The sequence below is a fragment of the Onychostruthus taczanowskii genome, unplaced genomic scaffold, assembly GCF_017590055.1.
Source record: "Onychostruthus taczanowskii isolate IOZ18803 unplaced genomic scaffold, ASM1759005v1 scaffold5, whole genome shotgun sequence".
Taxonomy (NCBI): domain Eukaryota; kingdom Metazoa; phylum Chordata; class Aves; order Passeriformes; family Passeridae; genus Onychostruthus; species Onychostruthus taczanowskii.
The window spans coordinates 14,250,451-14,271,971 of record NW_024502568.1 but is presented as its reverse complement, the minus strand read 5'-3'; the positions used below and the strand labels follow the sequence as shown (position 1 = coordinate 14,271,971).

Genomic DNA, 21,521 nt, shown 5'->3' with positions numbered 1-21,521 from the left:
CAGCCGGGCCATCCTTTTCCAGCGGCTGCCGCTTCCCGCTGAGGGCCAGCCGCGCCCGCCCGGCGCAGCCACGCGGGATGGCCGGGATGAGCCTCGGGGCACAGCGGGGCGCGGCGCTTGTCCTCCGCACAGGGTGACACCGCGCTCCAGCGCAGCCTTGGCACCCCAGTCCCGCTCGGTGGGCCCGAGGCTGGAGCTGGGATTAGGGCCGGGAGCGGGACCGGGACGGGGACCGGGATCGGGGCGAAGCGAATCTTCCCGGGCTGCCGGCGGCCAATCGCGGCGTCCCCGGAGCGCCCCCGCGGCGCCGCTGGCGCCAGACATGCCGGGAGTTGTAGTTCTCTCCCGGTGTCCCGCTGTTCTATGCGCGGCCAGATAAACTACAACTCCCAGTAGCCTGCGGGGCCCCGCCGCGCGTCTCCCGCCCGTGCCTACGATCCCCATCGCGCCCCGCGGGGCCTGGAAGGAGAAGCGGGTCCGGGAGCGCGCGGGGCGGCGCCTGCGCAGAGCGCGGCTTCCTGAGCGTCTGGTGGCGGTCGCCATTTTGTGGTGCCGCTTCCCTCTCCCGCTCGGGATCTGCGGCCGCGGGACCTGGCGCGGGGGCGACGCGGAGCGGGGGGAGCCGGGGCCGCCCGCACCCTCCTCACCTTCCCTTCGCCTCCGTGCGCCGCCGAGCCCCTCCGGCGCTGCCCCCGGGCGCGGCTGCGGAGAGCGGCGCTCGCCCACCATCATGGAAGACGACGGGCAGCCCAGGACCCTGTGAGTGGGGAGGGGGCGGCGGGGTGGGCAGCGGGCCCGGGGCGGAGCGGGGCGGGGGCAGGGATGCGCTCCCGGGGAGCGGGGCCGGGGCCTCCAGGGGTGCCGGGGGAGCGGAGGGGGCCGAGCGGGACAGAGCGTGTGCGGCAGGGCCGGGAGCGGGGTCCGGGCAGGGGGAGCGCGGCCCGCACGGAGACGGCGCCGCACCGATGCGAGAAAAACACGGGCGAGCCCAGCTGGACCCGGCGCGTAACGGGGTCCGTCCCCGGAGCCTCCGGGGCCCGTCCCCGGAGGTTTGGAGGTGCAGGCGGGGGTCCCAAGCCTTCCCCGGGGGGCACAGGCCGCCCCCGGGCCCCCCCTGCACGGCGGTCCCGGCGCTGGGAAAGTTCTTTGTGCTCTGCCGGCGGTGGGAGGGATGGGGAGCGCCGGGAAAGCGGGAGGGATCGCTTTTCCCTCCAGCGTGTCACGCTGTGGCTCAATAACAGGGTATCGGGCCCAGCAGAAAGAAATAACTGTGTGCTGGCCGTGCCTCTCCGCGCTGTTCAGTCACTTGGTGGCTGTCATGCGTTTTCTGCTTGAAAATTCAAATTTGAGCGTTTTGGGGTTGCTGTTGAGTACTTCTCAGCTTTGCAGATGTGGTTTTGATGAATTTTCTTTGTCTTGTTGGCTTAAAGGGAGGGAGGCTCGCACTTGTGGTTGGCCGCTTGAGAGCAGGGGTTTTGTGCTGCTGCTGATTTTCAGCAGTTCCCAGATTTGCAGAGCAGCTGCCAGAGGCTGTTTCGGGCTCTGGGAGCGGTGCAGCGTTCGGGCTGTCCCTGGAAGAAAGGCAGGCTCATGCTCGGGCTGCCCAGATGACAAACACAGCTCAGGACACGGCAAAAGAAATCTTTGTCTATTTAGCTTTCAGGACAGTAGCCTTCAGAAAAACTCTCCGAGATAGTCTGGACTGAAAGGCACTCTAAAGAAACTACTGAAACAGAGTAAAATGTCTCACAACACTGTTCTCACTACCAAAATGATGACTTGGCATTTAAGGCTTCGCAAGGCAATTTGTTTTTTTCTCCTTTCTAGGTCTGCAAAAGTTCTTTAAACTCGTTTATAGTGCGGTATAAGTACTTAGTCCCTGCTCCCCGAGGTGCACAGTTTAAGTAAGCAGATCTGAAATGCTTTTTGTGTTGATTACCCAAATGATCAGAGTTTGCCTGGCCCTCAGAGCGGACCTAGGTTGGAGTGTTGTTTTAGAGTAGGAGGAGGGAAAAGAGCAGAGCCACACAGTGTTTTATTTAGTTTTATTTTCAAGGCTCCTTACTTCATTATTGGCTCACTTTCTTTCTTTTCAAGAATTGCTATATTCCCACTAAGTTTTAAGATGTTCTTTTAGTGCTAACAAGTTTGGGTACCACATTGGCCATGGGTACACATCCATCAAGGACCTGACTTAACCCACTTAGTTACTAACAAGAAGAAAATAAATTTGTGCTAAGATGTCTGAACTAGCATCTCTGCAGCTGCCCCAAATGGTTTATTGCACACGTGTGACTGTTTCATTTGTTAAACTAATAAACAGCATGCACATGAATTTCTTAGTAGTTCTGTAGTAACCACAATCACAAAGGGTTACTTTGCTGTAATTATCTGGAGGCTTTTTGCTTGGAAGACAAAAATTTTGCTGTAGCATTTTTTACATTTTACCTTCTTGTCCCTACTTTTTAATCTGAAATATCTTTAAATTTAGAATAGCAAGGCATGTTTTAAGGATTATTATTCTGAGCACTGGTTTTCATATGGAAAAGTTGTGATCTCATAAATAAAACTCACTGTCCCCCAAGAAAAACAAATAAAAATATTGTTAGTTGAACTTCTAAGTTTTCATTGTTTGGTTTATTTGGGGAGGGGGAGGGGGGAGAAAATGAAGAACAAATTGTTTCAGTAGCTATTTCACCATGTGCAAAAGCACGTGATTGGTAGTGTAAGCAGAACTTTATGAATGTCTTAGTTTTTCACTCCTGAAGGCATAAATGAAATCCAAAATCTGTAAATTAGGAAGGAATTTTCTTTTTTAACAGTTGCAAGCCATTTTTTTACTCCTAAAAAGCAACACCTACCTTACCTTTGTTCACTCAACATTTCTGCCCATGTTAACCAGCTCAGGAATGAGGATTGTTTCAATTCACAGCACTTACAAGGCTGTTGTGTTGTTTCCCATCATGATAGGTCAGTCATAAACCTCTAAGAATTCAGAATATTTTCTGAGGCTTAATATAGAATGCTGACACTGTTTGCATTTTTATTTCTTAGCTTTATAGAAACATGAAGAATAACCTTAGATACTTTCTGCCAAAAAACTTTCCAGGCGTGGGGGCCTTTCTGCATGATTTGCCACATGTAATTTTTTAGCTGGTCCTAAAATGATCTGTGAGCTTCTGATTTTTTGGGGTTGTTTTTTGTTTCAGTAGAACACTTGAAAGCTCTGTTCTGTGTGAGTAGTTAGATTTCACAGGCTGTATCAAAGTCCTGCTTCTACTTTAAAGTGAAAACAACTATCAGAAACCTGATGGGTTGCTAATGTTAGCAGTTCTTATTTTTTGGGGTTGTTTTTTGTTTCAGTAGAACACTTGAAAGCTCTGTTCTGTGTGAGTAGTTAGATTTCACAGGCTGTATCAAAGTCCTGCTTCTACTTTAAAGTGAAAACTGAACTATCAGAAACCTGATGTGTTGCTAATGTTAGCAGTTCTCGCAGGCAACCAGTAAAGTTGCAAAGTTGTATATTCTTGTTAAAGTTTTTAGAAATGTTTTTTGTGGTTTGTTCAGGGACTGCTCTGAAGTCACTGCATGCCCACAGCTGCTATCTCATCAGCCTTGCCGTGCTGTATTCCAAGTCTGGAATGTGGATAAGGTGCAGGAGTAAAGCTTCACCCGGATTCGTTTCTCTTGAACTTGCTCTCAGTTCAGCTCTCTACAGGAATGCTGTCTCTTGGAGGAGGCTGCATAGTGGATTATTCTTGGTATCATTTTATTTCCAGTAGCTCACAAGCACTAGGCAGAGGTTTCTAGAGTTTCTGTGTGATCTTGAGCACATCAGTTACCTTATTGCTTATCATTATTTCCTCTTTTAAATATGGAAAGTGCCATTTCTTGCGTGTTGCCTGTGTGAGAGAGAAATCAAACTTACTATCTTTCCTCAAAAAAAGAGTGTAAAGGAGTTTTGTGTACCTAAAAGTAGTGGTTGTAAATGTCCCTTTCTTACCTCCCTGTTTAGGATGCAATACAAACCTATTTACCTTCCAAAAGAGAGTTTTGCTGCTCAAGCCAAAGAGTTGAGTTCCAAAACTCATTATGGACTGATACATGTCCCTTGTGTTCCTTAGATAGTTCTACAACATCTCTGAATTTCCAGTAGTTTGTTATTCTTTGTGTTGTCAGCAGCACTCAGAAGTGTAATAGGTAAATAGATGTGTCAGGACATCTGTCTGTCTAGAGGTTGTTGGGGTTTTTTGGTGGCTGCTTATTAATTGGTGTTTGAGTGCTTCAGGCTTGCAGAAGGGAGCAAACACTGTTGCCTGTGTGGAAAAAGCCACAACTTTTGCTGCCCTGTCACATCATCCAAGACACCTGTAAGAGTTTAGTAAGTGCTTCTGCCTTGCTGGTTTCATAATTTTAAAAAAGTTTGCACAATACATCCTCTAGAATATATCAGTCCAAAAAGGTTGAAACACAGTACAATAGCATGTTAGGAATCTTCTGGTTTCTTGAGGTGTGGTGGATAATTTTGTGGATAATTTTGATTTAGTGAAGTAGAAGTGCTGTTGTGTTACATCGCCTGCCAATGGAGCTGGAAAGGGGAAAGCTGACCACAGGCTGGCCATGTGTAGTGGGTGATTAGCATCAGCTGAGCCAAGTTTTGTGTTTCCAGAAAGGTGAGGTGTCTGCTCCTAATGTGGTGAATGTATTGATTTCTTTAGTTCTGTAGCATTCAGACATTCACACTGAAGGTGTTTGCTTGTGTGTTTTTATTAAGTCGTCTCTAGCTGTACTGAAGGAGGTGATGTTACTCCAGTCTGCTTAAAGACATGAAAGTAACCATCAAGTCTTATTTTTGGCATATTGTTTCACATTTGTAGAGATTTGTATTTCTAGATTTACATTTAATAAGAGAGATTTGGGTCTCTCTGAGTGTTGTCCTTGCTGCATGAACCTTTACTGTGCAGTATTCTCAGTGGGTGTGTTACTGAAGTTTGAGTTTTAGCAACTTGGGAAGGGTGGGAATGCCTCTGACTAATGGTAATATTGTGCACCAAGGCAGGATTTATCAGATACATCCAGGGAATTAAATGACCATTAGGATTTCACATCCCATCTGAATCCAGCAGTCAAGGTGGTCCTGATTTTTATGAAAAGGCAGCTTGTTTCACAGCTGAGGTTTATGATGCAACATTGTTACAACTATCTCGCCGAAAACATGGTGGTATCAAAAACCACTTACTATTAAATCTTAAATATTCTAGCAGTTAGTGTAACTTTTCTTACCTTAGTTGAATAGATTACTGAGGAATGGCTTTCCCTGGCTTTTTGTTTCTTTTTAAAATTTTTGTCCGACCGAGAGGAATTCTCCAGCTTGATTTTCAGACTTGTTGTGTTTTCCAAATACATGTTAATATTATGCAGAAGAGGATGATACTTTTTTGTTGTTGTTGTTGTCAGTGTTAATTGTATTCCTTACTGTATCTGATTTGCAGTAGAAATAAGGTGTTAATTTCGTATCAGTGTTACTGTATCAGTGTGCCGTGAAGGCTCAGTGTTAATGAATGCTGTTTCCAGCATACAGAGGAAGCCAGTACTAGCAATAAACTGACCCTTTATGCAGGAATTCCTCCTGGTATATACACTTGCCATCTGATTTTAGTAGTATCTTCAAAGGTTAATATTTCCACTAAAAGCTATTAGTGATTTACAATTTATTCTTGGTGAATGATTAACAAAAATTTAGTTAATATTTCAGAAAGAAGGTAAGCATAAATGTTTAACTACTGAGTTTTCAGGATAGAACTGAAAAGTCAGTGAGATGGACAGTTTGTCCTGTAAGGGGTCTTAGAGTTGTGCAGCTTTTAACTTGTCTACTGAAAAGCTTCATAACAATCCAGGCTTCTGTCAGTGACTTGTGTTAATTCACACGTATTTAATAAGAAAATAATGAGTACCTGAAGGATTTTAGTGGATGTTCTGTATTCAGGTGGTACTTCAGAAAGTCACTCTGGATCTTGTAGCATTGAAGTCCTGCTGAGAAGGTGCAGAATTGCCCCACAGTTGCTGAAAGAAGAACATAAACAAACATCTGTGATAAGGTTGTATGGTGTTCTGATGAAAACAAACAGTGTCCGGTTGAATTTTGCTGATCCGGATGAAAGTCCAGCTGTCAAACACAATTGGCTTTTGAAAAATTGTCAAGGGTTGCCTCTCAGAGCAATTTCAGAGCACACCTTTAGTTAACTCAAAATTAATTTGTCTGTGAGCAATAAGAAAGGCTTGTTCATGTTTATGTTCACTGTATTAACGGGTCAGGCTGACTTTAGTTTGCAGTTTTATGATGTTCTGTAACTGAGCAGAGTAAAACGAGTAAAATGTATATTCTTTCAACTTCTAAATCACAGAAGGTTCTGCTCATCTTATTGGTTGCACTTGAATTCTTTATGCCTTGCTAGGCTTGTTTGTAAAGGTGATGAATGTCCCTCTGCTGATGGCTTGTGGCATCTGTTACTGTGACAAGCCTTTCTCTTAACTGATCACTTTGTTTACAATTTGATTACAAATTAGTCACATTGTTAAAAAGAATTTAGTTTTGCATTCATGACTTTCTCAGCCATTATTGTGACTTGCTAAATCTAGGACTCTTATCTAAACTTGATAAGTATTTCAAAACTTGAAATCATTTCTCAAGATTTACTAACTAACAACAATCAAGAAGTCTGGTTGATATTAAAATAACAGTGCCAGAATTTTGGGGGGTATTACAAAGGTGGGAGCTGTTGAGATAGATGCTGTACAGTGCATTCCTATGGCAGAATGCTGCATAAATTGCCTTGTTGGTGAGCGGGCTGCCTTTCCAAATGCTCAGGAAAGCAGCAAAGTTGAGTTGGTTGTTTGCAAGGCAGCACAATTTGTCCAAGAGCTGCTCCTGAGCTCATGGGAGTTAGATGTGTGTTTGTACCCAAATTCAGAAGTATTCTTGATGAGATACTCAGTGGGAAGTGAAACTTAAAATATCATTGCCCAGTTGGTTGCTTGTTGTGCACAACATCCTTGAGCAATGTTCCTCATGCTTTTGGCACCTCTGTGCCAAGGGAATGATTGGCACTAGGTCTTGGTGTCCAGCGTTGTCTGCATCGAGCTTCACTGCTCGGCTGTGTGGCCAACATTGTAATTTAGAAACCACATCAATACTGCATTAAAACTCTGAAATAATTAGTAAATATTGTCTTTAAGATACCTGAGATGTTTTAAAGGGAGTTTCTTTATAGTTGCTTAAGTTTTTAAAACCATAATTGCATTTTAAAATATGACAATTTCTGGTTTAAAATCTTGGTTTTTTGTTTCCTTGTGTAGCTATGTAGGAAACCTCTCCAGAGATGTGACTGAGGTTCTCATACTTCAGTTATTCAGCCAGATTGGACCATGCAAAAGCTGTAAAATGATAACAGAGGTAAGGCCTTCCACATCTGGGGGGTAGCAAATGTAATGTAACTTTATCCTAAGTTGTCCAAAACAAATGAAGTTGAGGGCTTCTTTTGACATTCCTGGCAGTGGGTTTCTTTGGGTTGATTGTGTTTGGCTCTGGGATAACTCTTTGCAGGAGAGACCTGGTGTGTGCAATCCTGTGCTTTTGCCTGTAGCCCTGACATACCTTTTGTCAGCTGGTGGTGAGATTCCACTTTATTTAAAAGATTGTTACCCCCTCTTTGCAGAATCACTTTGTTCTGATGATCAGAAACCTTATTATTTCAAGTGTTATTCATGACTATTTTGTACATTTTTCACTTTATTTGAACATGAGCCTCAGTAATTCTTGTCCCTCTTGAATAAATGGTTCTTTGCTATTGGTGAAAAGTAAGAAATCCTTCAAAATAAGTTTGACTCTTCCTCAGCTTTTTCTTCACTAGTTCAAATACCTCTTGTCTGCACCAGTACAAATAATTCTTGTCTGCCCCTCTCTGTTCTTAAATTAATTTTTCCTTGAAACAAAGTGACAAAATTTCCATAGTATTGCAGATAAAGTCTTTTGCACAGAGTGCTGGTAAGTATTAATGTTTTCTTATCTCCATTGTAAATACTCTGGTACCTTTATGGTTGGCAGCTATTTCTTTGAGCTTTTTGACACATCCTACAAAATTTCTCTCTCCCTGGTATTTTTTCTTCCTTTTACATTTGTAACTGGTAAACTTTGAGCAGGCAGGAACTAATCTGAGCTTCAGCCAGGTTTAAGCTTTGCTCCTTCATCTCTGCTTTCTGTATACTCTTCATACTTTTTACTACATCTTATGCTTTTTACTAACTTGTAATTACAGATTTCTTGAGGACAGTTAAATTAGTTTTCTGTCAAGATTGTTAATGAAAGTATTAAAAGACAAGTCTTGTGATCAGGCTTCTTTAGGAATACTACCAGAAACTCCCCTGTGGGCTTCTTCTCCATTCAATATGTCACACAGCTTGTTTGTTTCTTTGTTTTTAGCTAATCATCAACTTGCTGCTTGTTTAATCACTCTCATCTTTGTCTAGACTAATAGTTTCCCATGTGACACTTTCCTCTGCTGGATTTGCTTTAAGTTTATTGGAGAAAAATAACAGAAGGCTGACAGATCACAGTTGTTAGTTCTTCTCTGAAGAAACAGTTTTGATTGTCATGTGCTCTACAGACATAAGGTGCTGCTGCTCCCACCTTTGGCTGGGTGAGAGCTGTTAGCAGCAGTTTGGTTTCTTGAGGATCAGATGAGAAATTCCAACATTTTTATCTTGGTTGAGGCTTTGTGGTTTTAAGGTCTTTCCATAAGTGAGACATCTTCATGAAACAAGTAGATGAACAAAAAGTGCTGGCAGCTGTATTCAGTCACACAGGGGTGACTGCCCTGGGCTGATCTCAGCAGCTGCCAATAAGCAGTCACAGAAGTGCAGGTTGGATTCTGCACTGGCACCTGCAACTGTCACAGGACCTGTCCATGGTGTCCATCCTTCTACAGTGTGTGGTAAACCTGTCCTAGGGACTGTGTCATGGTTAGGTGGTTCTTACCATTGTTAGTACCACCCTCACCTTTTAAAATCCTGTGATTTTTCCATTTTAGCCAGGTGTATCAAGTCATCCTTTTTCTTTTGTAGAGTATATGACATGAACACATCAAGTGTTGAAAAATTTGAGGTGTTTCTTTTGGGGGTATATAATACTCAGGCTGTTGGCACAGTATTTGTAGATGGTTTGAACCCCTAAAGATCTGAGTGCCTGCACAAGAGATTCTTCTCATGTTCAGACAAGTTCTCAGTGCTAAAGAAGACCTCCCTGCAATCTAAAAGTAAGACTGTACTTCAGCTGAAGCACAAACTACACCAAATTTCCTAAAGAAGCCTTAAATGGGTTTCCCAGAGTAGTGTGGGAGGAGGGGTGAATTAAGGCTTTCTTTTTTGGGGCATCTGAGGTGAGTGTGCTTGTACAGGACTTTGTGACTGAAACTTTTTTTATGATCTCAGGTGCATTTTCTCTCATCTGTTCATTGTGCATCAGTTAGAGGCTCCAGGTAGTGACAGTGTTCAGCAGGATGACTTCAGCCTCCAAGACCATTTTAGGTGTATAAAGGCCTTGTGATCCATTCAACTCAAGACCATTTTAGGTGTATAAAGGCCTTTCAACTTTCAATCCATTCAACTGTTGCATCTTCACAGCTTCACGAGTAGACAGAACTGTGTTTAAGCTGTACAATCCATTGTTAGGGGGAAGGATTAGAATTGTTCATCAGTGTGTGTATGGGTTGTGAGAAGTTAAATAGGAGTGCTGGAAAAGGCTTCTCTTATTTTGTGTTACAGCTGTATTCTACCTGCACATGGGGGGAGGTTGATAGTGAGAATACTGATGCCAGAACAGTTCCTCTGCTAGACCCTTCCCTTTCCATGTGAGAAATAACTTGGTTAGGGTAATATTCGTGTTTGTCATCTTTTGGTCCATGCACGTGCTGAATAGTTAATGGAAATGTTTTGGTTAGAGTTTTTGTACTCATCACATCTTGGAGGTAGATCAAATCCAGTGTTCAAGTTGGTTTTCTCGACATCCTTTCCACTTGATCAGCTTTTCAGAAAACTCTTCTGTTCTTTGCACTTTATGCTCTGGTACAATTGTTACTTCAGTGACCTCTGTCAGTGAGTATTTTTAAAGGTGATTTGATAGGCCATCCTACAAAAACAGGTTGTACTCAAGGTTTAACAGAGTTAACAGTCAATTGATTAATATCCTTTTCTCTCAGTCAGACTATTCTGAGTTCTTTTAAAAGGTTATTTTCCAGTCATTTGCTATGGCATTTTTCACTTGAGACTGACACTGTGCAGGTTCCAGGTTGCTGCCTGCTGGTGGTTTTCAGTCAAAAAAAAGGAAAGATTTCTTAAGTAGGGCAAGAGAAAAGTGGTGAAAATGTGTCTGGGGAATAAACCTTTCTAGCTGTGAGTATATGCATGAGGCAGTTTTTTCTTCTCTCCATTCTTCCCCTTTCCCCCCCCTTTCCATCCAGTTTGCAGGTCACTTTTCTGATCAGTTATTTATAGTTCAGTAAACTTCAGTCCTCATTCAAGCAAGCTATCCTCCAGAAACTGCTAGACCTTTAATAAAAAATCCATCTTAAGAATTCTTGCATTTAAGTGTAATGTCAAAGGCTATTTCATAAATCTGATGCAAATCATTCTGAACCTTTCTAGCTGTAAGTAATATATTTTCCTGGATTTTCTTCTCAGCAACCCGATAGCAGAAGGGTCAACTCTTCTGTTGGATTTTCTGTTTTGCAGCATACAAGCAATGACCCTTATTGCTTTGTGGAATTTTATGAACACAGAGATGCAGCTGCTGCATTAGCTGCTATGAATGGGAGAAAAATTTTGGGAAAGGTAAGTTGCTCACATGGTAATCTTAGATTTAAAGAATATAGATTTGTGTGAAAGTATTAATAAAACCATTGAAGATGTTTTACTGAGATTAAATATTGATAGAATAATCTTTTAAAAGTATTGATATAAATAAGTAAGTCTTGTTTAGGAAATGTATTATTTGTGATCTTCTGTTTATGATGGTGTTTTATATTAAATGTTGATTTGTAAATGTTGAGAGTTGTAACCCACCCTTGAATGAACTTATAAAATGTAAGAATTTTTTGAATTTATACTAAATCTTATACTTGTTTTCAGGAGGTCAAAGTAAACTGGGCAACAACACCAAGTAGCCAGAAAAAAGATACATCCAGTAAGTAATGGAATGCCACAGTATCACTTCTGCACAAATACTTCACAAAGTGGTAATAATTTATTGTAAATGCATTTAAACATAACTTCTCTCCTTCCCATCTAGTATTTAATAGAATTTTGCAAACTAATTCTTCTGTTTCTGCTTTACAACTGGGGAAAGCGGAGTGGACAGATTAAATTGCTGCTGCTCTTCACATGGAATCCTGAGCGTTCCTGGTTCCCAGAGCTGTGTGCAGAGCATCACTTTCTCAGGAGCTGAAACTTTAGATAGCAGTTAAATATTTGATTAATAAATTATTTATTTGCAGATCACTTCCATGTGTTCGTTGGGGATTTAAGTCCAGAAATAACAACAGAAGACATCAAGTCAGCATTTGCTCCTTTTGGTAAAATATCGTAAGTATCATTATAAACATTTCCATTATCAGTCAGAAAATGTGATAGTGAAAATGTGTTTCTAAGTTGAAATGTTATTTCTTATCTATTGAGATAATTTTTCTGCTGTTCATTTCCTTGTGGGTGGGTGGGTGGGTAGAAAAGAGGGGTTGTATCTCAGTGTGTTTCACAATGTAAATACAGTAATGTAATTGTGCTCTGGTTTGCTGAAAGCAATGTGCTTTTAACCTAATTTATATGCTAATGTCCTTCAACCTTTTATTAAAATTTAATTACTGCTCTAAGTGTGATTTTTTTGGTGTTGAGAATGTGTACAGAGTAGTGACTTGACAACTGGTATATATTGTGTCCTGGGTGTGTTTTATGTGCATTTCATAGGCAGTTTGGAAAACTGGGCAATTGAAATATAATTCTATAAAGCAGCTAGTTAATAACTTGGGAATGTTTTGAAAAAGCTAATACTTGTGAGAATGAAATCTGGTTTTTTGGATGATAATGGGATGAATTACAATTATAATATCTTAAATGAAAGAATGGTGGCTTTACAATATGTGCACATTTCTGCCAGTTCAGAGAATGTTTCTTTAAACTTCTCTTGGACCATTCAGGTGATACTGCATCACCTGATGTTCTAATTGAGCATATTTAACATTACAAAATCTTTGAGAGTGCTAAAGTATCTATGTCCTAAAGAGTACTGCTACAAAAAAGTCTGTTAATCTTTTATCAGTTTATCTATAAAAATCAAAGTTGCACATGAACGTTTTTATACTACTTTACAGGAATATATTTCTAAGAACAAAATTCTTATTTTTCTCTTGTTCTGTACGCATATTTTTAAATGAATCATAAATCTTATTTCTTACCTCTGCTGTTTTGTTTACTTTGCTTTTTGTCTCTTAATGTGGTAAGTAGTACTGTTTTAAAAATCAATTTAAAAAGAATAATTCAGGTTTCTGTTTCTCAATCTATATTTATACCTGAGACCTGCAGTTTTTCTAAAGTCCAAGTCACAATTAAAAGTAATAGCATTCTGGTTATTTTGCAGAATTGCTCATAAGAATGGACAGGATCTTGAAGGCTAACTGCAAGGAACTGTGCACACTGGAACTCAGTTGTAGATTTTTTCTCATTTCTATTTATTCTTATTATACATTATTTATATATACATATTTTAGTATTTACATTTTAACATTCTATATTCAGTGCAGTTCTATATTTCCAATCATTTTAACTTACTCACTAAAATTTCTGTGTAAATTTGTTGTTTTCGTACTGGTGTGCTTAGCATTGTTGTTAGTTTTATTCTCCTTTCTTAAATTTCTGAAAATGTCAATTTTTCAAAATTTACAGCTACCCAAACTCCAAAATGATGGTAGAGAATTGACCAAGAAAAATAAAGAAATCTGTTAACAGGCCATGTATGCCTTTTAATTCCTATTTTTTCCTCTTTTTCGATTTTTTTAATATTTCATATATTTTGTATCACTAGGCAGAAGACATTTAACTATTTAGAAAATGCATGGTAAATTAGATAGAATTGTTACAGTAATTTATAGAACAGTAAACCTTAGAGGACCCTAGCCGATAGAATATTAGAAAAGGAAACTTTGTTTCTCTTATACTTCAAATTTGAACATTCTAGTTATAGCCAGTATAGGTTATGTGCATAGGTTGCATGTTTATTACATGTTATTTTTTTTGTCCTACTGCTTTTTTCTAACAGGTAAAGAAGCAATAGGGAGAGTTCAGGAATGACTGTAGTTTTAGGGCTAACTGAATTTATAAGAAAAAATTATGCTCACAATACAGTGTGTGTGGTTCCTTTTAGTTTTTATTTTGCAGGTTATCAATACTACCCTCATATAGCTGTGCTTCTTTTCACAGGGATGCACGGGTAGTTAAAGATATGGCAACTGGAAAGTCAAAAGGCTATGGTTTTGTATCTTTTTATAACAAACTGGTGAGTAATCACAATGCAGTTTTAAAATAGTTCCTGTTTTCCATTTTTAGTTTTGCCTGTTTATGTATTCGCTGTTTATTAGACTTCACCCAGGGAAACAAATTTACATGTACAGGAGCTGTATGTATGTTTGGGACAACGTGAGGAAACTGAATCATTTTCCTTAAATATTTTGCAGAGGAAAAAACTCAGAGTTTCAGGATTTTAGGCACATAAAGCCTGTTTGTGTGGTCAGAAGTCCTACATGTCAGTTCTCTTTTGATGTTCTGTAACAGTTACCTGGTGATGTCATAATCAGAGAAAAAGTTGTAATTTCTTCAGATTTGCTAATGCCATAAGCTACTGCAAGTGAATGCCTTGATTTAGTGTGTTTTTTCCAGCTGTGCTTTCTTTGTTCTGTTTTACAGCTGTAAAAGCAAGAAATAGCTGTTATTTCCATGTACCCCTCTTCCCTTACCATACAGTTGTTTGGTTCCTGTGACCAGGGGGAACTGTAACAGTCTTGGAATTAAAGTTACTGGATTCTTTTTAGACTGAGCCATAAAAACTCCAATTTGAAATTTGTATTACAAAATTAATGGAGGAATTCTAAACACAGTACTAAAAGTGCTGTTAAATTTCATGTCCTGATTGCTGTTCATTCCCACAGCAGCTGCATCTGTAGGGTTATGGTGTGACAGTCCTGAGCTGGTACTTTAAGGCCTGTTTTTCACAATGTATAATTCTGCTAGATTCAGGGAAGTGGGATATGCTCCCAGACTTCAGGTACTACAGCCTGAGATCCTAATGCATAACACAGTTAAGAGAAAATGGAACTCCTGCATTGGACTGGATCAGTTATGGCTTGGGCTCTGTTCCATTTTTGTCCCAGTTGTGATCCTCAAGCAGGATAGCAGCAAGATACATCAGAGAGTGTTTCCTTTCCTACTTAGTTCATTATTCACCGTGTTTTAGGAGCCAAGGGTGCTTGAATCACTTGGGGTGTTTCATTGTCTGGAGGTTTGGTTTTATCACTGGGATTGAGTTTTTGTTTTCTAATTGGTCATCTTTTGTAATTTCAACTTCGTATTTATGTGTTTTCAAAATGAGTACTCAATATAATTAAAACCTAGAAAGATCAAGGTCCTGAGTTTGAGAAGAAAATTCTAACTGTGAGCAGCTCACCTTTAACTTGTCCACACTTTCTTTGTCCCTTGTGCATGACAGCTTTTTCCTTAAGCTTTGTGCCCTTGGAAAGCATTTCAAATGTGCACTATTTGCTCTGCCTGTCTTCTCCCAAAGCAATTGGGAGACAAATTGCTTCTTGCAGCTGTTAGCAACCTCACCCTTGCTTACCAGATGTTTCTGCTTACACTGAACTTAGATTGTCTTCAGTTTCATGTTCAAGATAAAAAGTGGGCCGTGGGTTCTCATGTGTGTTCAATGACTTTAACATGTAGAGAACTTACAAAGCATTGGCTGCACACCTCCAGGAAACAAAAGAAACACTTAGTGATAGTTGTTTTATTTCAGTGATTGGTTCTGACATCTGTGTGACTTTCCCACTTTTTTGGGCAGCTTTTGAACATTCTAATGCAGATGCTTGTATGGTATATATGGTATAAATGTGTGTGTGTGTACATGTATGTATACAGGTAGCATATATATGATTGCAGTTGGTTTCTATCCTGTGGAGAAAATGGGTGGGAGGAATTTTTTACCAAATGACTTCTGAGGGCCTTCTCTGTAGCCAGTTGCTTTCATGTTAATTGATGTTTGTCTACTTACTATGATTGTTCAGAATTTTGTACCCTTCTGAGTACTGTTACTGGTTTTGTCAGTGGAATTAACTGACAACCAAGTCTTGGGAGTAGATTTGTACATGATTTTTGTTTGGAAGTGCTACAATCTCTGTTCTAATCTCTTCAGGATGCAGAAAATGCTATTGTACACATGGGAGGCCAGTGGTTGGGAGGCCGCCAGATCAGAACTAACTGGGCAACAAGGAAACCACCAGCCCCCAAAAGTACACAAGAAAGTAAGAGCTTCATGTCATGCTGTGTTGTGTTTGCTGTCTTTTCACTGTTCAGTGGGGGAATAAAACATAAGCCAAAATCATGTCACTTAAATCACATATTAGCTTGCCTTCCAGATCTTGATTAGGTTTTGTTTTGGTATGTTGTATCAACACAGTCATAAAATATTTTATATTTGTTAATAATGTGTTTGTTAAATGTGAAATTCATGCTTGTGTACGAGGTAAGTGTCTAGGTTACTGTCAGCCCACTGCTGAAAACCAGCCTTCTCTCTTTATAGATAATACAAAACAGTTGAGATTTGAGGATGTAGTAAATCAGTCAAGTCCAAAAAATTGTACTGTGTACTGTGGAGGAATTGCCTCGGGGCTAACAGGTATGAAGTGTTCTCTTATTTTTTTATTATTGAAACTTTTTGGACACCGGGATGGTTACTAATTCAAAAACATCTTATGTTGTAGATCAGCTTATGAGACAGACTTTTTCACCGTTTGGACAGATTATGGAAATAAGGGTGTTTCCAGAAAAAGGTTACTCATTTGTCAGGTATGGAGAGAAAGCAAGATCTCTGGGTCCGTGCATGTAGTAACACTGCATTTCTCTGTAATTTCACTTGATTGAACTTGTCCTGATACAATAAAAGCTGTCACCATATATTCGTAGAATAATTTGGAACTTGTAAAAAGGGCCACCAACATTTTTTCCTGAGAAGATGAATGTTTGTGAAAGCAGATGTTTTTCTCTGGATTTCCTGTATGTATGGGGTCACTGTTTTTTAAGTAATCAGGTGGAAGTGCTGTAAAACATAACATTGGTTTGTTTTTACATTTTTTAGGTTTTCAACCCATGAAAGTGCAGCACATGCTATTGTTTCAGTTAATGGAACCACAATTGAAGGACATGTTGTTAAATGTTATTGGGGTAAAGAATCCCCTGATATGACTAAAAACTTCCAACAGGTAACTGTACTTAACCTTTTCTTTGTATTACAAAAGCAATTGTGTTTATACCTGTAATGACTTCCCAGTTATAATGGCTAAATTTTGTGGTGGAGTTCTTATGAAATTCCATGTTCTGTCTCAGTTATGTTCCAGTTCATCAAATTGGGCTAGTGATTTTGATGGAATATCTGTTACTGTCTTCTGGATATGATCCAAGATAGGGAGAAACTTTGAGGTAATTTTAATTCTTGCTGTTTTGCTAACTGCAGATTAGGTGGCTGTCCAACCAAATAGTCTTTGGGGTTTCAAGCACACACAAATAAATTTTTCAGTACAAGGATCTAATTAAGTCATAGTGACATCTTATTTTTCAGATCTCATTATTGCTTGTTTTAGCTCTCTGAGTGATATAGCCAAAACTTTGCCTTCAGCAGCACAAATGCAATGTAAACCATCTCTAGAATCTGAAGTACAATGGATCATTCTTTCTGCAGGTGGATTACAGTCAGTGGGGACAATGGAGCCAAGTATATGGAAATCCACAACAGTATGGGCAATATATGGCTAATGGGTGGCAAGTACCATCATATGGAATGTATGGCCAAGCATGGAATCAACAGGGTTTTGGAGTAGAGTGAGTAATTATATTTAATTTTTTTAGAATATTCCAAGAGTGCTGTAGCTTAAGTTTCAGGCTCATTTGGGTCAAAGACTGTACAAGGTTTCAAACTTTAGGGGGGAACTCCTGTGTGCTTATAAAGTTTATGTTCAGTGCTTGCCATGAGCAGATACTGGGGTGAGTCACTCAGACTTGCAGCTGATGGCACTTTTCATGTGTGATGGAGGCACAAAGACCACCCAGTGTGGAAAAGTTTTGCGTGGTGGTCTTGTCTGATATCTAAATCTGTTCTGGATTCTGACTTGAGATGGTGAGTCTGAGCCAGGAGCCCAGATATTTGCCTACAGGGAGAGAAGGAACACAGACACTTTAACTTATGTAGTTCCAGAATTTGGGTGGGCTTTTAATGATGGATCTCTTGAAGACTGAAGTCTTCAAATGAACTGTTTGTTTTAACATAATTTTGAAATAACTTGTTTGCCTAGTTCTTCATTATCTGGTGCCAGTTAAACATATTAAGCCCTGATAGGCCTGTCACTGGTGTTCATGCCCATGAGGTATTGGGTATTTCTTGCATTTCTGCATCACTGATGTTGAGTTCCAGCCACCTGTGTGTGTTCATGCCTTGGGAGGCAGGTGCCATATCCAGCTGGTACCCAAGGTGTGTGGAGTTTTTTTCTCCTTTGTTCTTAAACAGCTCATGATATTTTCAGGAATCACATGTTGTAGAGCTTAACCTGATTTACTCATTAAAAAGAAGAAGAAATTGTTCTATTTTCATATCAGTAGTTGTGTAGGAAGTATGTATTTTTTGGTTGTTCTTTTTTTTTTTTTTTTTTTTTTAAGTTGCTTTTCCCCATTTTTTTTAACCATCCTGTTTCTTTTTAAGCCAATCTCCATCTGCTGCCTGGATGGGTGGATTTGGTGCTCAACCTGCCCAGGGACAAGGTGCTCCTGTAATACCTAACCAAGCTGGATATGGTATGGCAAGCTACCAAACGCAGTGAGCTGGGACTCTGTTTAAAAGTGTGTATTTCATGATAGGCTGCAGTTTCCAGTGACATTCTGAAGACTGGAATGTAGACAATGAAAAAAAAAAAGAAAATATTTATTTTAAAAATGGAAATGTTTGGAACCTTTAGCACAGCTTTGCTTTGGTGAAGGACACAAATGTCTTCTAGTTCTGCCTTTTTAAGTTTTTGTTCATGATGGATATGAACATGTTTTTCTTTGTGTACAAAAATTAAAAATAAAGTCAATAAAGACAATTCTGACTACAAATTTTGATATAGTAGGAGAAATGGCTAATGAATTTGATCTTGAGGTTACCATTCCTTTTTTTTCTTTTTTGTTTTGTCTTCAGTGTTTTATATCATTGTGCTTTTAAGAGAAATGACGTTGAAAAACAGGGAGTTCTTTTAGTTGAACACACATCCTGAAATAAACTGTGGACCAATCACTACAACCTGCGAGACAGTATCGAGTTTTCAAGAAACCTATGGACATAGCTCAAAGTATATGTAGGTCTTGGAATAATTTTTTAAAAAAATATTTAATTTTTCTACATGCTTACAGAAAACAGCTGATACAATGAATAGTTCAGTTTGAAATGGAAAACAGTACTGTCTGAGAAATTTCACATAACTTTTACTGTCCACATTCAGGCACACGTTGAAACTTTTCAAAGCTGGTTTGCTTGTTAAAACTCTAGTAGTTTACATTTAATTTTGAGAAGTAAAAGTGTTTTTACAAGTATGTTGTTTGTATTCAAATCAGACAGTCATACTTGGGCTTTTACATAAAGTTTGAAGGCTACACATTGTAAATATTTCATAATTACAGTGTTTCAAAAGCATGCTCAAACATAGAAGTAGCAATGTAATTATTCAAAGTAATACTTAATATACCCTACTGCTTTAAATGCAGTAGATTGACAAGAATGTGCAAGACTGACATTTCCAAAGTTGGCTATTATGTAAAGTTACATAAAGAACTATAACAAAGAGCCTTAATTTTAATTTCATAAATCTTTAATGCATCACCTTTTTGTCATTAGAAATACAAATTTTTTGCTTTACATTATTTGGTATGTAAATACCTTGGTTAACAACCTTGTAAACCTATTTCAAGGTTATTATAAGTTGTATAGTATCTTGAGTGTTTTGAAAAATCTTGATGTTTTTTAAGTCTAGAAATATTTTGCCCAAGAATTTTTTAACAAGATTGTTAAAAACATCTTATTTTAGAGAATATTCAATGTGCCATTTGGTAAATGGAGATGCAGTTGAAACAGTACACTGAGTTGTGACTTATTTTTAATTAAAGTTTTTGTCTTTATGGATGGTTTGCATGTGATGAACTTGTACAGAGGCTGGGTTGTTTGTGTACCGAGTGTGTAAATGGATAAATCATGAAGATGTTTAAATGGTATACTTGGGTTATTTCTGAATTATTTTATGGATACATTGATATAAACTGCCTCAATAAATTTGAAGTTGAAAATGAATGTAAGTTAGATATAAGTAATGTGTCCTCCCTGTGACAGCTAGAGGGTGCAAATGCCTCAGCTGTCATCTGGAATGCCGAGGCAGGCACGATTGGAAGGGAAAGAGTAGGATTTGCAGTGGTAGCTCAGTGAAGCAAACTTGCATTTGAAAAGAAACAGAAAATTTGGTTTTTAGAGATGGTAGTTCTAAGTGAGTGTCTGAGAAGCTGTGTATTTTCTCTTTTCTGTTTCTGACCGTGCAGGTGTTGCGAGGTAGAGTAGTCTGTTTTGAAATGGAGATTTGCAGTTGTGTTAAACCCAGCCAGGTTGTGCAAATAACTACACTTGTTGCTGTAGCAAATCACATGAGGGTTTTCTTTCCTCCTCTTTTATTGACGTGTGAAGTAGTACCTTGACTTTTAGATCAGGTTGAGAGTGAGATGTACTGGAAGAGCAGTTTATTCGGTTGGCTCAGCTGCACCAGAGGTATTGTGACTCTGGGCATCTAATGCATGCAATAATGACTGAGGTTAGTGTGGAACCACGAGTGCTCGTGCTGGCAGAATTGGCCCTTTATCTCCTTTTCTCCTTTATGGTATATGTAGTGTCTTTCCACTCAAGATAGGAATCTTGCCTACAGGACTCTTGTTTTTCTATACATTTTGTACATATGTGTATATCTACGCGAGGATCGGCCTATACATTGTAGTTTGGAAAAACCTCACAAGTAACTCTGTTTTTGTTACACTCAGCCGGTTTAAAAAGTCACGAGTCAGCAGAGATATGAATTGTGAGTTCCTTTAGGATTTCTTAGACTTCACTTGAAATCTGGGATTTCTACATCCTTCTAGGTGTTTGCCATATGGCTGTTCTGGGTGCATGCTGGTGTGGAGGCAGTTTGTTCTTTAGGCGCTACTGAAGATTTAGATGATGCAAGTACATTGCCACATAAATGCCCATATAAATGGGTGTGAGATTAAGGCAGTGATCTTTCAGGTCTCAATGTGTAGATCACTTTAAATCTGATTATTTAATATGCCTGCTGTAGAGCTGGGCCGTACCTGACCTGTATTTCAGGATGAAAGATAGGATATACCTTCTGATTTAAGTCTTTTGTCATTGATTTTTATACAGCTTTTCTGTAATGGTGATATTTCTTCGCAGACTGCTCAAGATGTGGGGGTCTCCAGTGTCCTTTAATGTTTCTCTAGCACTGCGAGGAGGAGTTGTAAATTAGATTGCTTTTTACTCAGTAGCATTCATAAATGCATCACTGACAATTTTTTGGCACCAAAGAGCCTCTTGCACCATACTGCTTTTACGAGTGACACTTACACTGTTGTAATTTCTCTAACTACAGAAATTGACCACTACCTAACCCTTACCACTAGAATTTGGATTTCAGAAACACTGATTTATTATGGCTTAAGTTGATGCGTGCAACCTAAACCAAGGTTGTAATCTGCATTCGCAGAAAATGTTCAATAAAAGTGGAACATGATAAAGGGCTTATCCTGTATTTGTCATCTGTCAAAGCATTGTCCCTCTTTGCTGTAAAACTGACAACAGGCAGACAAGGCTGAACTTGTAAACTATGCACTTGCAATCATGTAAAAGATGTTTTATTTAAAAAAATTTCCTACAAAATCATTTTGTATTTTGCGGAGTTGCAGTAGTAAGGCTGTAAATCTAAGGTTACCTGTAGCTTCTCATCAATCCTGCCTCCTTGTGTATATTTGCTAACAGTTTTTAGACATACCTGCAGAACCTTCTTCTTACTAAGATAACTTCGTGAGAAGCGATTCACTGTACCAGAACCATTGCCTTCATTTCACTCAAAAAAGTCTCACAGTGAATAAGGCTT

The 21,521-nt window shown here is 39.4% G+C and overlaps 1 protein-coding gene across 3 annotated transcripts; it reads left to right on the top strand.

Moving 5' to 3' along the window:
- Positions 1-500: 500 nt before the first annotated feature.
- TIAL1 (TIA1 cytotoxic granule associated RNA binding protein like 1) lies at positions 501-18,440 on the top strand. Of its 3 annotated transcripts, none has more exons than XM_041415278.1 (12): positions 505-759; positions 7,357-7,453; positions 10,735-10,884; positions 11,182-11,236; positions 11,547-11,634; positions 13,522-13,597; positions 15,506-15,614; positions 15,893-15,988; positions 16,074-16,158; positions 16,448-16,571; positions 17,048-17,187; positions 18,062-18,440. In XM_041415278.1, exons 1-12 carry the CDS (start codon positions 731-733, stop codon positions 18,177-18,179), a joined length of 1,167 nt encoding a protein of 388 aa, XP_041271212.1. In that variant the 5' UTR covers positions 505-730; the 3' UTR covers positions 18,180-18,440. The 3 variants fall into 3 exon arrangements, with proteins under 3 accessions (XP_041271214.1, XP_041271212.1, XP_041271213.1); XM_041415279.1 differs by having other exon boundaries at positions 506-759; positions 10,786-10,884; XM_041415280.1 differs by lacking the exons at positions 17,048-17,187; positions 18,062-18,440 and adding an exon at positions 16,696-17,022 and having other exon boundaries at positions 501-759.
- The last annotated feature ends 3,081 nt before the right edge of the window (positions 18,441-21,521 follow it).

Coding starts and splice junctions, on each gene's coding strand:
- TIAL1 (XM_041415278.1), top strand. CDS start 731: ATGGAAGACGACGGGCAGCCCAGGACCCT. Junction 11,237..11,546: donor CCAGAAAAAAGATACATCCA/GTAAGTAATGGA, acceptor ATTTATTTGCAG/ATCACTTCCATGTGTTCGTT. Junction 15,989..16,073: donor AATTGCCTCGGGGCTAACAG/GTATGAAGTGTT, acceptor CTTATGTTGTAG/ATCAGCTTATGAGACAGACT.